The sequence below is a fragment of the Squalius cephalus genome (genome assembly GCF_949319135.1).
Source record: "Squalius cephalus genome assembly, chromosome: 16".
In the NCBI taxonomy this organism is placed as follows: Eukaryota; Metazoa; Chordata; class Actinopteri; order Cypriniformes; family Leuciscidae; genus Squalius; species Squalius cephalus.
The window spans coordinates 7,847,425-7,860,970 of record NC_137137.1 but is presented as its reverse complement, the minus strand read 5'-3'; the positions used below and the strand labels follow the sequence as shown (position 1 = coordinate 7,860,970).

General features: G+C 37.2%; 1 protein-coding gene across 2 annotated transcripts in view; it reads right to left on the bottom strand.

The window, feature by feature from the left end:
• Nucleotides 1-9,311, bottom strand: part of doc2g (double C2-like domains, gamma) — a 40,533-nt gene extending 31,222 nt beyond the window's left edge. Inside the window, exons 1-4 of one of the 2 annotated variants that reach the window (XM_079897753.1) lie at nucleotides 9,060-9,311; nucleotides 7,218-7,641; nucleotides 6,434-6,513; nucleotides 5,157-5,231 (exon numbers count right to left, since the gene is read on the bottom strand). In XM_079897753.1, coding sequence (XP_079753879.1) covers nucleotides 5,157-5,231; nucleotides 6,434-6,513; nucleotides 7,218-7,623 — 561 coding nt within the window. In that variant the 5' untranslated portion in view covers nucleotides 7,624-7,641; nucleotides 9,060-9,311. The remainder of the gene's footprint in view (nucleotides 1-5,156; nucleotides 5,232-6,433; nucleotides 6,514-7,217; nucleotides 7,642-9,059) is intronic. The other variant, XM_079897754.1, reaches the window with a different exon arrangement.
• Between the last annotated feature and the right edge of the window lie 4,235 nt (nucleotides 9,312-13,546).

Here is a 13,546-nt window from a genome sequence, read left to right as displayed (position 1 = left end):
TCCAAAAAAAAATTCTTTTAAAATTAAGCAAATAAAGGTTATTTTAAGTAAAAAAAGGTGTTTTGTCTAAATGTTGGCAGTTCAATCAAGTCAAAAATTCTGTCATCATTCATGTACGGTACACCCAATGTTGCTCCTAACATGCATGACTTTTTGTCCTGTAAAATAAAATGTCAAAACTGCTCTTTTCCTTCCAACAAAAATGCATGATGATCACTGGCTGTCAAGGTCAGTTGAAATTGTGCATAGTATATTAAAAAAACAACAACATCAACAACAACAACTACATATTAGGTCAAGTTTTGTACCCTAGTCCCCTTTCACACGACACAAAAACTGTACCACTCTTACACAAAGCACTACAAAGCAAGTTAAAAAGTGTTTTTTCCCCTTTAGTCATGTCATATCCAGCCTAGAGTACAGAGTGAGCCAGTACACCCTCAAAAACGATGCCACTGCTTGTGGGGACGTTTTCTCCACAATGTAGGGCAAATCTGACCCACCCCCCTCCATACACACACACAGTTCATCACTCCCTCCAGTTCATCCCTAAAAATCAGCTTCAAAATACCCTGACATGCATACTAAACTCCCCAAACTGGGCAATTACCCTCCAAAAGCTCGTTTAGTTAAACACTAGTTAAATTAGTGTTAAATCAAAGAAACGTTCTGGCTGTGAAGACACAAACACAATCTCCCAAACCGCAGACTCTCTCGCGTCCACGTCAGAGCGAGTCCACGTCATTCATTGCCTGAAGAACATGTTGCTTCTCTGCATATTTCATTTCTCTCTCTCTCTCTACTCTACTCTCTGCACTGCTGCATTTGATGCTGGAACCAGCCAAGCTTGGCTATCCTCTCTCTCACTCCCTGAGGATGCTCGGCAAATGAATAAACACACTTTAATTCCAACAGACATCAGCAAAAAATACATGTAACAATTCATTAAAACAGCACCAGCTGAGCAAACAGCTACTGGGACTTGAATGAGGAAGAGATGCATCATTCAAACCGCAATTGATTTAATTGAAACAGATACTCTAGCAGTACCGTGGTACAGTGATGGCGTCAGATGGTAAGACTATGGTACTGAGCATTTAATATATCAATTTGCCATTCAAATCAATAAAAAAGTACCAAAAAGTACAAAACATGGTGTTGGGTTCTTACGGTAAAATAATATCATATAGGCCTATACATAAACTACTGTTCAAAAGTTTGGGGTCTGTAACATTTTTTTTTTATGTTTTTGAAAAAAAGTTTCTTATGCTCACCAAGACTGCATTTATTTGATCAAAATACAGTAAAAAATTGTAAAATTGTGAAATAGTATTACAATTTAAAATAACTGTTATATATATATATATTAATTTAAACATGTTGAAAAGCTGCTTAATATTTTTTGTGAAGACTGTGATACTTCTTTTTTTCCTGGTTTCTTTATGATTAGAAAGATCAATTTAAAGTCACCATGAAATCAAAATGGACCATTCTTATTTTCTATGGAATATTGTAGTATTTATTATAAATGATTTATCTGTGCACATCATTATTTATTTATTTTTTAATTGATGGGCCCTTGTTATCTTTAATCAAAATATCCTCCCCTCCCTCTTGAAGTGACATCGCTTCTCTGATGACGTGTTTACTGGAGTGAGGGCGGGACAAACTGTCTACCTACATTTTTTCTTGTTTGAGAAGCCGTTTCACTGACCCCATATTTCACAGCTTTATTTCTACCTTGGAATAATGTGTATTGATGAATTATTCACAATAAGACTAGAAATGTGCATTAAGAAAGTAAATAGGGTAAACTTTATTTTCATGTTGACTGTAAGCTTCATTGATGTTAATTGGACTAAAAACATGGTCCTTTAAACAGTAAATACTGTGTTAGCCATAAAAACTAATTATTAGTTGATCACTCATGATCTGGTTTTGCCCTAAAAGCATTTATCCAATTGACAAAAAAAATGGCTAAATACCTCTGCTAGTTTTCCATCTACTTCCTCTCCAACATCCTCACTCACATCTCATCTTTGCAAAAGCATATGGTTTCACCGGTCTCTCTCTGCTCCTGCCAAATCGGTGCTATCGCATTTTATTCTAAATATTTCATCCTCATCTTCCACTTCTCTCATCCCTCTTTTCTCTCTCTCCCTCTCTCTCTCTTTCCTCCCTCCATCTGGCCCAGAGCAGTGAGATTCCCAGAGCAGCAGCTTGGGAGAGAGTGTGTGACTCAGATATCTCATTCTCCATGCTGTGTGATGACACACACATACATACACTCGACTAAGAAGGGGCCACTCACCAGCCCCACAATCTCTCCCTCTCGCTTTTTTTTCCTTCTGCTTCCTGCACTTTTTATGGGATGCTGATGGAGTGCCAGCATGAGAGGAAGTTGGTTAAAGGGATAGTTCATGCAAAACTAACACATCACCATGTCGTCTTATAGCTGTGAGACTTTCTTCTGTTAAACAAAAAAGGAGACGTTTTGATGAATGTTCAGGATGCTGTTTTCCATACAATGAAAGTGGATGGAGACTAGCTATTGTAGTATTTTTTTAATATATTGATTTAGATTATAATTTTTTTTATATTTTATATATATATATATATATATATATATATATATATATATATATATATATATATAGCTTTAATTTTATTTCAGGTTTAGTTTAAGTATTTTAATTAAAACAGGTTTAAACTAATATTTATATTTAATTAATTAATTATTTTTTTAATTACTTAAAACACTTTAGTTTTAGGGGGCTTTCACACTGTGGTCCAAGTCCGAGTGCAACTGTTCCCGGCACCCCCCGAAGGACAGGTCTGGTTTCATACCAGGGGCGGAGCCAGGGGTGGACTGACCTAAGCTTGGCCTCCACATTCACAATTGATGTTTCAGTCTCCTTTTTCTCAACAAGAATTGAGTTTATTTAGACGTAGAACCATGTCTTTCCTTTTCAGGCGCACACATCAAATTCGCTTTAGTACCTGGCATAAGTCAAAGGACCACTGAAAAGGCACGAGTGCCGAGGGAACCTTCAGTAGATACGAGATAGTGGAACAGTTGGGTTAATACAACATGATTAAATAAGGAGATGATTAAAGACTTTGCATGTTTTTTATATATGCGTCATATTTAAGAACATGTCTCCAAAATGTATGGACAAAAATATATTGTAAAGCGAGATCACAATATAAGACAAAAATGTATATGTAATTTATGTAATTTTGCACAAATAAATGCAAACGCTGTGCATTTGTACTCAGAAATTTGAGCCAATTTTGTGTTAGTTGGAAAAGTAAATGGAAATGGATCACATTTAAATTTGCATACAATTATTAATTTTACATTATGGCATTTATGTGCTCTTGTCATTCACATTCTTGGACATGTGGTTTCAAAAGAGAACATTTTTCTTTCCTTCGTACTGTGTTCAATTTATTTATGATAGAACTGTTGCAATTAATTTATCTTGACAACTAGTAGAATGTTAAGCAATAAAGGCAGGGTAGGCGATTAGTTCTAGAATTTTTTTTTGTTATACTGGTTGAAAGTCTCTTCACATCCTAATAGCACGATGTCCTACAATGTCAAGATTCATCAGGCTCAAAGTGTGAAAGAATGGAAATAACATCACAACAGTTATTTCCATCAACAGGTGCATCAATTTTTGGTCAATATCTTGTATTGACAACGCAAGAGTCCAGCACTCTGTAAAGTCTCCTCCACCACATCCCAAAGACTTACAATGAATTTAAGGTCTGGACTCAGAGGGGCCAATTCATGTGTGAAAATGATTCTTCATGCTCCCTCCCAGCCATTCTTTCACAATTTGAGCTGATGCATCTTGACATCCTTGTCATCCTAGAATATGGCCATGATGCGTCTTCCTACATGATTGTTTAAGAAATGAAAAGCTACACACTCCATCAATTCTGGTTAGAAGAACAGTTGCCAAACATATAACATGCTAGAAACATAATAATCACAGCAATAATGATCCAGTCATAGACTCTTAAGCATTTGCCAACTTAAATAGAAACAGCGACTTTTTTTGGACGGGCAGTGTACTTTTGCACTATATTCCAAGTCTTCTGAAGCCATACAACGCTTGATGTGAGGAACAGATTGAAATTTAAGACGTGACTACTGAAAATCGTGCTAAGCAGTCATGGTCACCATTCACTTTCATTGCATGGACAAAACAGATCTTTTCATCTTTCAAAGAAGAAGGAAAGTCATACGGCAAGAAATGAGGGTGAGTAAAGGACAAATTGTTCAGGAACTATTCCTTTATTAGATCACATGTGAATGCAAATGAAACCATGAAGCGTGTAAAAGGGCAAAAGGAGAGCTCTTTAAATGCCTGCGCACCCACGTACTTGCATGCGTGTCTGTACGTCTGAGGGGTGGACGTACGCATACACGTCCATCACCTCCGGCTCGCACACCTTTTAAAAGCCCAGAGGTGTCTGTATAATCCTCGCGGTCGATATTTACCAGGCTGGCGCATGGAAGCATACGCAAGACATGACGCTTCTCGCTTTCTCTTTCCCTCTTGTATATATACGCTTTTCTGTTGACGTGAGTCGTGTAACAATCTGTGCTGTTTCCATGACAACCACCTGCTGCTGTCCCCCCTCATCTGTCTCTCTCTCTTTTCCATCCCTCCCTCCCATCCTGCACTCAACACTGTGTTGGTATTCCAAGGTCAAAGTGGGTCATGTGGCGATAGACAGAGACATAGTGGCAGAGATTTGGACGAGAGCGCGGGAGGGATGGAGAAGAGTAAAAACCGCTGGAGAGAAGACAGGACGCTTCTGGCTGCTCCTGTCTCAGCCTGTCCTCCTTTGAACAGATTAGAGCGCCATGCCTTTGATACATGCAGAGGAAATGAAAGCGAGAATAATTCAGTGCTGAAGCACATACTGAATCCACCAGTTTCCACCACACGTTCTTCAAATGAACAGCTTCAGTGCTCACAGGCGGCCCTGCCGGCGATGCATGCGCACATAACGCCTGTGTGTTTTGTGCAATGAAAGTGTTGAACTGTGTGTATGTGAGTGTCAGAGAATCACAACTTGTGCTGATGGTGCTGCGAGAGTTTAACCATGCTGTGTGCATGTGAGAAGGTTGCAGTGACCTTGCTTGCTCCAGGCAGGAGGTGGAGTTTCACATATGGATCAGCCAGTCCATTGGAGTCCATGGCCTTCAGTCCCTGTGGGCACAAACAAACACAGAAAAGCACATAGACTTCATGTCACACAAGATGTGCACACATGTCCTGATGGGGTAAGAGGTTAATAGATCATATCCTTCCAGTAATATGCACACTTTTGTCTCTGTCTGGACCAGAGGGGAATCCTTGAACGCACTGACGCGTGTGACATAAGAGTCAAGACTGTTTAACTTAAGTTTTTTTGTTTATTTTTTTGTTTTTTGCTTACTGAAGATAAACCATGAAATAAAATATTTTATTTTCATTTGGCACATTATATGCAAGTAAATTTTGTGTTTAGTAAATTCACTGTTTAATAGTAATGGTATGACCATACTCATTAAAGACAGCATTTTATTGGACAGTATTTTGCAAATGGTTGCATAATGAGTAATATATATATATATATATATATATATATATATATATATATATATATATATATATATATAAAATTACAATTATAAGAAGTACCCTAGCAAAGACTAAATGCCACAAAATGTCAATTGTGCAAAAGGGTTTCTTCATCTAAAGGCAATTTTATGTTCCAATTTTTGATTTAAACTTTTTTCTTTTTGTTTTATTATTTATTATTCTACTCTTTTTTTTCTACTCTTTTACCAGACCAAGACTAAAATATACATTATTACATTCTACAACTACTGCATTATAATCTAAAAAATGTGAACTAATCTGTGAAACTAAATTATTACTGCCCCTCAGTTTCCAATTCATTTTAACCACAGCTCGGTTTTCGGCTTATTTCACTTGAGGTTTTTCAAAAGCACTTGTTTGCGTTGTGAGGAAAAATTAAGTTGAAATATAAAAATATAATTTGTAATCAGCATCTTTTTATTGTGTGTAATTTCCTTTTTATTGTGAGCAAATTTGCCATATGGTGCAAAGCGAACAAAAACATACTGTACAATGCTTGCTGGCTACAAAATTTGCCATAGCAAGACAGGAGTCTATTTTTTAATGTTTCAAATGTAATATCCACAACACAATACATCATTGGAGATTTGGTGAAAAAATTCATTAGATTCGTAAGAATAGAACAAAAAAGTAAACTTTAAGACTGAGAGTGAGACGAGTGAGAGTGTGAATGTGCTTTAAGAGAGTTTATTTTTAAAAGTGCACAAGCCCAACAATGCCTATAGTTGAACAAACACCCAGTAGTGTTTGTGTGTGTGTAAACCTACCTTGGCCTTGTGGATGGTGCAGTGCAAGCAGTTATTGTCTTGGTCAAATAGCAGGTTGAACTCCAGAGTTCCCAGGTAGGCTGAAAAAAAAATAAGAAAAAAAATAAGAATAACTTAATATCTTGCACGCACATTAGCAAAAATAGAGGTCTATAACAACCCAAACGACTAAGCAGGGAACCAGTCTTGCCTGTAACGACCTAATCAGGGCTGTGCACATACAGAGGGCTTGTAATGTTTATGCACCATTACAGAGACTAATGAAGTATTTAACACTCCGATCGCGTACCTCAGTTATCTCACACACTCACACCAATCCGGCCAACACCACACAAAGCAATCAATACTGAACAGTGTGAGATGCAGGTCCAGGCAGATGGGAAGAGCACATGCCTCATTGGCTGCTTACTGGTGAATAAAATCAGTCAGTCAAACAAAGAGAATCCAGAACAAGAAATGTCAATGGATTTATCTATGTGGGGAGTTATGTAATAGAGAAGCATGCAATGAAAGCAAGTGACTGGGCTGATGTGGTCTAGTGGTTAAAGATTTGGGCTAGTAATGACACAGGTTGTAGGTTCGAAGCCAACAAGGACTCCTCCAGGTATTATTACCATTGTGTCCTTGAGAGAAGCACTTAACCCTCAGGTCGTTCCAGAGGGGTGTCAGTAGCTTTGTGAAAAATGCATCTGCAAAATGATTACTTAGAAGAAGAGCGGAGCGTAAAATACACGTGCAAAGGGATACAAACGTGAAACAGTCACTAGCCACGAGGCAAACTCACTGTCATCGTCATCCGAGTCGACGAACTCTCCATTCTCCTCTCTCTCTCTCTCCCTCTTGTGGTCTTTCTCTCCGTCCCCGTCTCCGTCCTTGTCTTTGTCCTTTAAAATCTGCTTCTCCCGGGGAGGAAGGGGGGTGATGGGGAAGTCGTGGAAACGAGGGAAGAAGTCTGAGATCTGTGGGATGGGGAGGATGGGGCCGGGGCACACATTGATGGCAAAGTGCTCCTGCATGGAGATCTTCACCGGGGAGGGAGGGGGAGGCACAGCGGGGCTGGGGGGACCCGCAGCGGAAGGAGGGGAGGAGGGAGAGAGGGAGGAAGAGGAGGATGGAGGCAGGGAGAGATGGGAGGAAGGGTTGCTGGGGGGGAAATGGGATTGGGGCGGAGGTGGTTTGGAGACGCTCATCGGGACCACTGGAAAGAACTGTGGAGATTGTGAGAGAGTGAGCTTTATGCTTAAAGCATAAGGAATAATGGGTTAAAAAAATTAAACCTAAAAAAATTAATAAATAAATAAATGAACTTAAAAAAATGTAAATGGTAATTTCCCTCTTCCTTTAAAACAAATGTAAAATTAAACTTTTAAAAATAAAATAAAGCAAAATAGTTAATTACCCTTAGTTAATTGCCAAAAATAGTAAATTACCGTATTCATTTCCTTTAAAATAAATGTAAAAATTTTTTTTTATAATATTGGTAATTTCCCTAGAATTTCATTGTGGGGAAAAAAGCAGCTTGGACAGTCTGCTAAATATCGTTTTTATGTTCTAAAAAAAGAACATAAGACATGAAAGACATGAGGATGAGTAAATAATTTTTTGGGTGAAGTATGTCTTTAATTCAAAATATGTTTTATCATTTAACACAATTCCAACCAATTTTGTGGTGCCAATTTTTGTCCTAAGCAAAACTGAAATGAAATATTTGGTGTGACACAAGTGAAACAGAAGAATGCCCCACAGCCCCTGATCCAGACAGATAAAGACGTGTGACAGACTTTGTGCTGATAATATCTTTCATTACCAGTAATGCGGCTGTTTTGATTACACTACTTCCCTAAGGACAGAGATATAGAGTCTGTTTCATACGAGTCCTCTTCTGTGCGATCTATCTCTGTCTCACACATTCCCTTTCAATCTCTGTTTTTCACATCTTTCCCTGTAGTTCGTAAAATTCTTGTCTCATGAACTAGACCGTCTAACAAGCCAAAAATAGAATAAGCGAGATAAAATGGCACTGTTTTGAGGCAAAACAAAGTTTTTTTCCCTTTCTGTTTTGTGTGATAGCTGGCAATGCCACACTAATGAATGTTATTGTAAGTCTAAAATATCAAACACACAATGTACTACACAGTTTTACTTCGCCTCTTTAATTATTTGACTAAAATTGAAGTGTTGCACAAAAAACATCAACAATAATATTTGTGCTTTGCACATACAGATGTCTATCTATGGTTATTTCAACGCATGAGGCTAGTAAGATACAAAAAACACTGTCACGTGCACACAAAGGCTGTCAGGCTGCATTAACATACACATGTTGGCGAGAACAAACAGACACACATCATACGCAGAGTTAAGCAGAAGTGCAGATAAACACAGCTACTAGTGCACAGTGACTTATAAACACACACATACACACAGAAATGTGTTCCAATGTACACTCATATAAAAATACACCTGCAGGCAACATACAATCACTAGCAGACACGCAGATGTGTGCATGCGCATGTGGACACAGACACACACACACTAACAGGTGGTCAAGCTGATACACAAACCTGCATTATCAAGTGGACAAAAACAAAGGCATTCAGACACATATTCACACATACACACTCACCCAATGACAGTCTTCATCTGTTCCAGCACTCCATCTTGTCTCCACTCATGGTCTCTCTCACACACACTGAAGAGAAACCACCGTCGTTTTGTATCAATATACCCTCCCTCGTTCTCTGTCCTCCTCTCACACTCTCCCTCCCCTCTCACTACTCTCTCTCTCTCGTGCCTCGGTTGTGACGTTTTCTATAAATTCTCTGCGCACCGTGTTCACTGATCTGCCACTCTCACAGTACTGCTGAGATTTAACAATGAGAGAGTGCTCTGAGATGAGAGAGAGAGAGATAGAGAGAAACGGAGGATGTATGTGAAAGAAAAAAGCCATAGTGAGTTTGTAAAAAGATAAGATCAAGAAAGAACTGCAGAGAAGTTACAGAACGCCGGGGCTAGTTGTCACGGAATTCTACTCAAGTGAATATTTTTTTGAAGTCACTTTCTGTATAGCCATATTATCTTAAAGGAATAGTTAACCTAAAAACAAACATTTTATATTCTGACATTATTCACCTCACCATGATGTTCAGAAAGGCTGCATCCGAAATCGCATATAGTAGAGCGAAAAACAATATGTGACAAAAGAAGTATGTTCAATTTCACAGTACTCATAAATTCTGAATTGTGCATATAATGGACACTTTACTATCCCATGAGGCCATGGGAGAGGATTTATGAATGGCAGTGAAGCAACGCAACTAACACTGGTAGGTCACATGATAATGACAACATGGCGAATGTAGTACGTCCAGATTACAGTCATACTACACATTCATAATATAGAACATATTTTTTAGCAGTCATGTGGTAATTACTTATTCAAAATAAGTACCTACTCAAGAGAGTATGCGATTTCGGACACAGTCTAGGACTAAATGATTTGTTTTTTGAATGAATCGTAATGATTCGGTTCTCGAGTTGAAAATTTTCGGTAAAGCAATTATGAAACAAAAAGATAATTCATGAAATGTTTGTTTGCCTGAGTGATTTTATTGTGTTGAGTTGTTTAAACAACAATATGATGATATTAAAATATTATTATAAGAAATTATTACATTATCATAATTTTTATTAAAATTTAAATGATTATACATTTTAGCTTGCAGGATCAAATTCACAGTTCTAATTTCGTTTAAACTAGGTGTTTGTAACCAATAGACAAAAAAACAAAAACACATTTGTGTAATTGAACTAATCCATGTGAAAACAAAGTCCCACTGAAGTCAACAATCTTATCCCTTGAAACTCCTATAAAACTCCAATCACCAAAATAACATTTAAAAAAAAAATACCTGTGAAAAAAAATCCTTAAAATAGCTTGAATGTATCTCTACACCCTTGCCTCATTTAGTATACGCAGAACCATGAATATTCAAATTAGCCCCACCTCCACTCACTCAGGCCAGCTCATTGATTCACTGTCAGTTTACTGAGGTAAACGCTGCACAATGGTGTCGCTCTTTACAACGTTGGACACATAACGGTAATTAATATGATTAGCCTTTTGCTTGACTACGTTATCAAATAACTAACCATTTTATTGCTAATGTTACACAAACCATGTTCCCGTTCGCCACCTCAGAGTCAGACAGCTGCCTTCTAAAAACCAGCATCCTTAGAAATGCTTTGAACAAATCAGAACGTCAGTGGAGAAAGGCATTTAGGGCATCATAACATCATAACTTAATATACTTCATACATCCGCCATATCGCTAAATCTACCAGATGTTTCATATCAACAGAAAAATATACCGGGATAACCTGGCTCCTCTTGAGACTCCCCTGCTACGGTAGTTCACTGTTAATAATATGCTAAAGCCCGCCGGCATGTTGACGTGATTGGTTACAAGGTAGTTTGTGACGTCACAGACACCAGCGATCTCAAACCGCGGGTTTGAGACAGTTTTTTTTTTCACTGCAGTTTTAAGGAGAAAATACTCAGCAATTGTGTTGACATGAATTTGCACATGGTTTGTCTTAAAGCATATTAAAAACGCCACATAAACATATAGCCTAAACAACATTAAAAAGCTGATTTTCACCACAGGGGGACTTTAATATTATTAATCATAAATCCTATATATATATATATATATATATATATATATATATATATATATATATATATATATATATATATATATATATATATATATATATATATAAAAATATAAATAATCAATATATAATTATATCCACAAAGAAGAAAAAACATTTTGAATGCTGGTAAAGAAAAAGCAGAAGAATGTTTAGTCAGGAAAAAGTATCTATTCTAACAGAAAAACTGCACAAAAACCACCATCATCAAAGCTTTGCTGTAGCACTGACTATGGAAACAATGAGAAAAAAAAGCATCATGGGACCTTGTACGTGACCAGTTGGTGCTGAGATATGCTAGAGATATACTCATATTTTACTGTTCTGCCTCCTCAGGAGTTCTGTCAGAAAAATGTGTTTCATGAAAATCATTCTGCAGTTTTAGAAAGTTCCTGTCATCACAACGTATAGCCCACTCTGCACCCAAAACAAAGTGTTTTATTTGGCTGATTATTTTACTTTATTAAAGCATTTAATCCTATACCAATACCACCCTTAAACAAATAGCTAACTCAAAAATGTAGTGTACTACACTGTTTACAACTGGACATTTGTAAAAAAAAAAAAAAAAAAATTCATGTTTATTGCAGATGGTGTTTTATAACAGACTATGGCATATCTTGGCACAGTTTAGAAGAAATCTTGCTGAGGAACGAAAACAAACTCAGAACATGACGAACTCATAGAAGGGTAAGGAAGGGACAAGAAAGATGACGCTTAGCAGTTATGCCAAAAAAAAGGAAAAACACTTTATTCTACAAACGCTAGCGAACTGAGAGATGATATGTCTGAACCCTACGTTTTTTTGGCATAGGCGCTAATTTGTGCACCGCTGAAACCAATTTAGTAATGCGTCTGCAAAAATAATTAGCAATTAGAAAAACACTGCTGCTTTTGAGCTGAAAGTGGTGAGCCGAAGGTCACCTTGTCACATGAAGGTCAACTGTCACAATCTCAGTACAATTGTGCAATGGGCTATGTCTCATGTCGCAGGTACCATAACATGGATATTAGAGCATTCAAACGTGTTTCTAAAATCCCTAGTATACAGTAATAAATGCTTGAGTATGACTCATCGCAGAAATCCAACACTGCAGTGATAAATGCACATACATAAATACAAAATAATAGAGTGTGTTAATAATGAATTATGTATGAAAATCTATTTTTGCTGTCTGACATTAGAAAACCAAACAATAAAGGATGGATCTGCTGAAGCAAAGCGATTGTCTCTCATTTAAAAGATAATTTGCCTATGTGTTTGTAATTTATATCCGGTGCATATTCATCAATATTCGCAGAATATGTTAAAGACAGAAGGTAAATGAGCATACTGGAAAGAGCCGCATACGCACAAACACGATGATGGTGCATTGACTCTCTCTTACCGCATAGATAAGTAATAATCACTGGCTGATACACCAGTACAAATAACCTGTCATCTCCCATTACAAATGCTATGGCCGAGCTAGTTTCTACATTAGCATGGGACAGAAAGAATTCACCTTGATTTACATACACAAACTGAAAAGGGTTCTCGCACAGATATATCTTGTGTGTATATATCTTGTGTGTGTATATATATATATTTTCTCCTAATACACTGGGATGAGAATAGATGGATGTTCTACAGTTGCCCTTGCACATATGTCTCTGTCTTTAAACGTACAAGCTTGCCCACTCTTTTCTAAGGGAGGCCGGGTGGGAGTCTTGAGTGACATGACAAATGTAATCATGCTCGATTACCAAACTTTTGATTCTGTTTGACAAAATGACTAGTCTAGGTTTGTTCACTGATTTATAAACTTGATGCATTCAAAGTAGAGGTTGTAGATTTTAAAGGGGTCATGTACTGTACTGCATTGTTTCATTGTTTTACAATGTTTCCTAACGTGCACTTATAATGATAGTATGATTTTTACATCAAAATTGTCATAATTTAGAAATAAAAGGCATTTTCCTACCTTTGATTTTAGCCAACAGATTTGAACGCTCTGTTTGAAGGGGCGTGTCGTGTTCACCTGTTGTGAGACTTAAGTGTAAACGCCCACTGCTGAGATTGGCTAACATTTTTGCATATGAAATAGCTAGCTTTACATGTGGAACTCTCGAAAACTTTCAGCATGTTTTTACTATAACAGCTCTCAAGGTTAACTAATCGTGAAAATTGGTTATTATAGCATTATATTTAGATCTATAGCATTATATTTAGTGTCATGAAAGGTTGCAGTGATGAGCATTGTAGCTGATCACAGACATGTTGAGTGCATGAATGCAGTGATCTCATCTTTGCAACTTGATTTCTGCACACTAACAAATGCTTTCATCATAACTAACAGTGCAAACACAATGTAAATAAGAGATTTGTTGATTATAACCAAATACTATAGATATAAG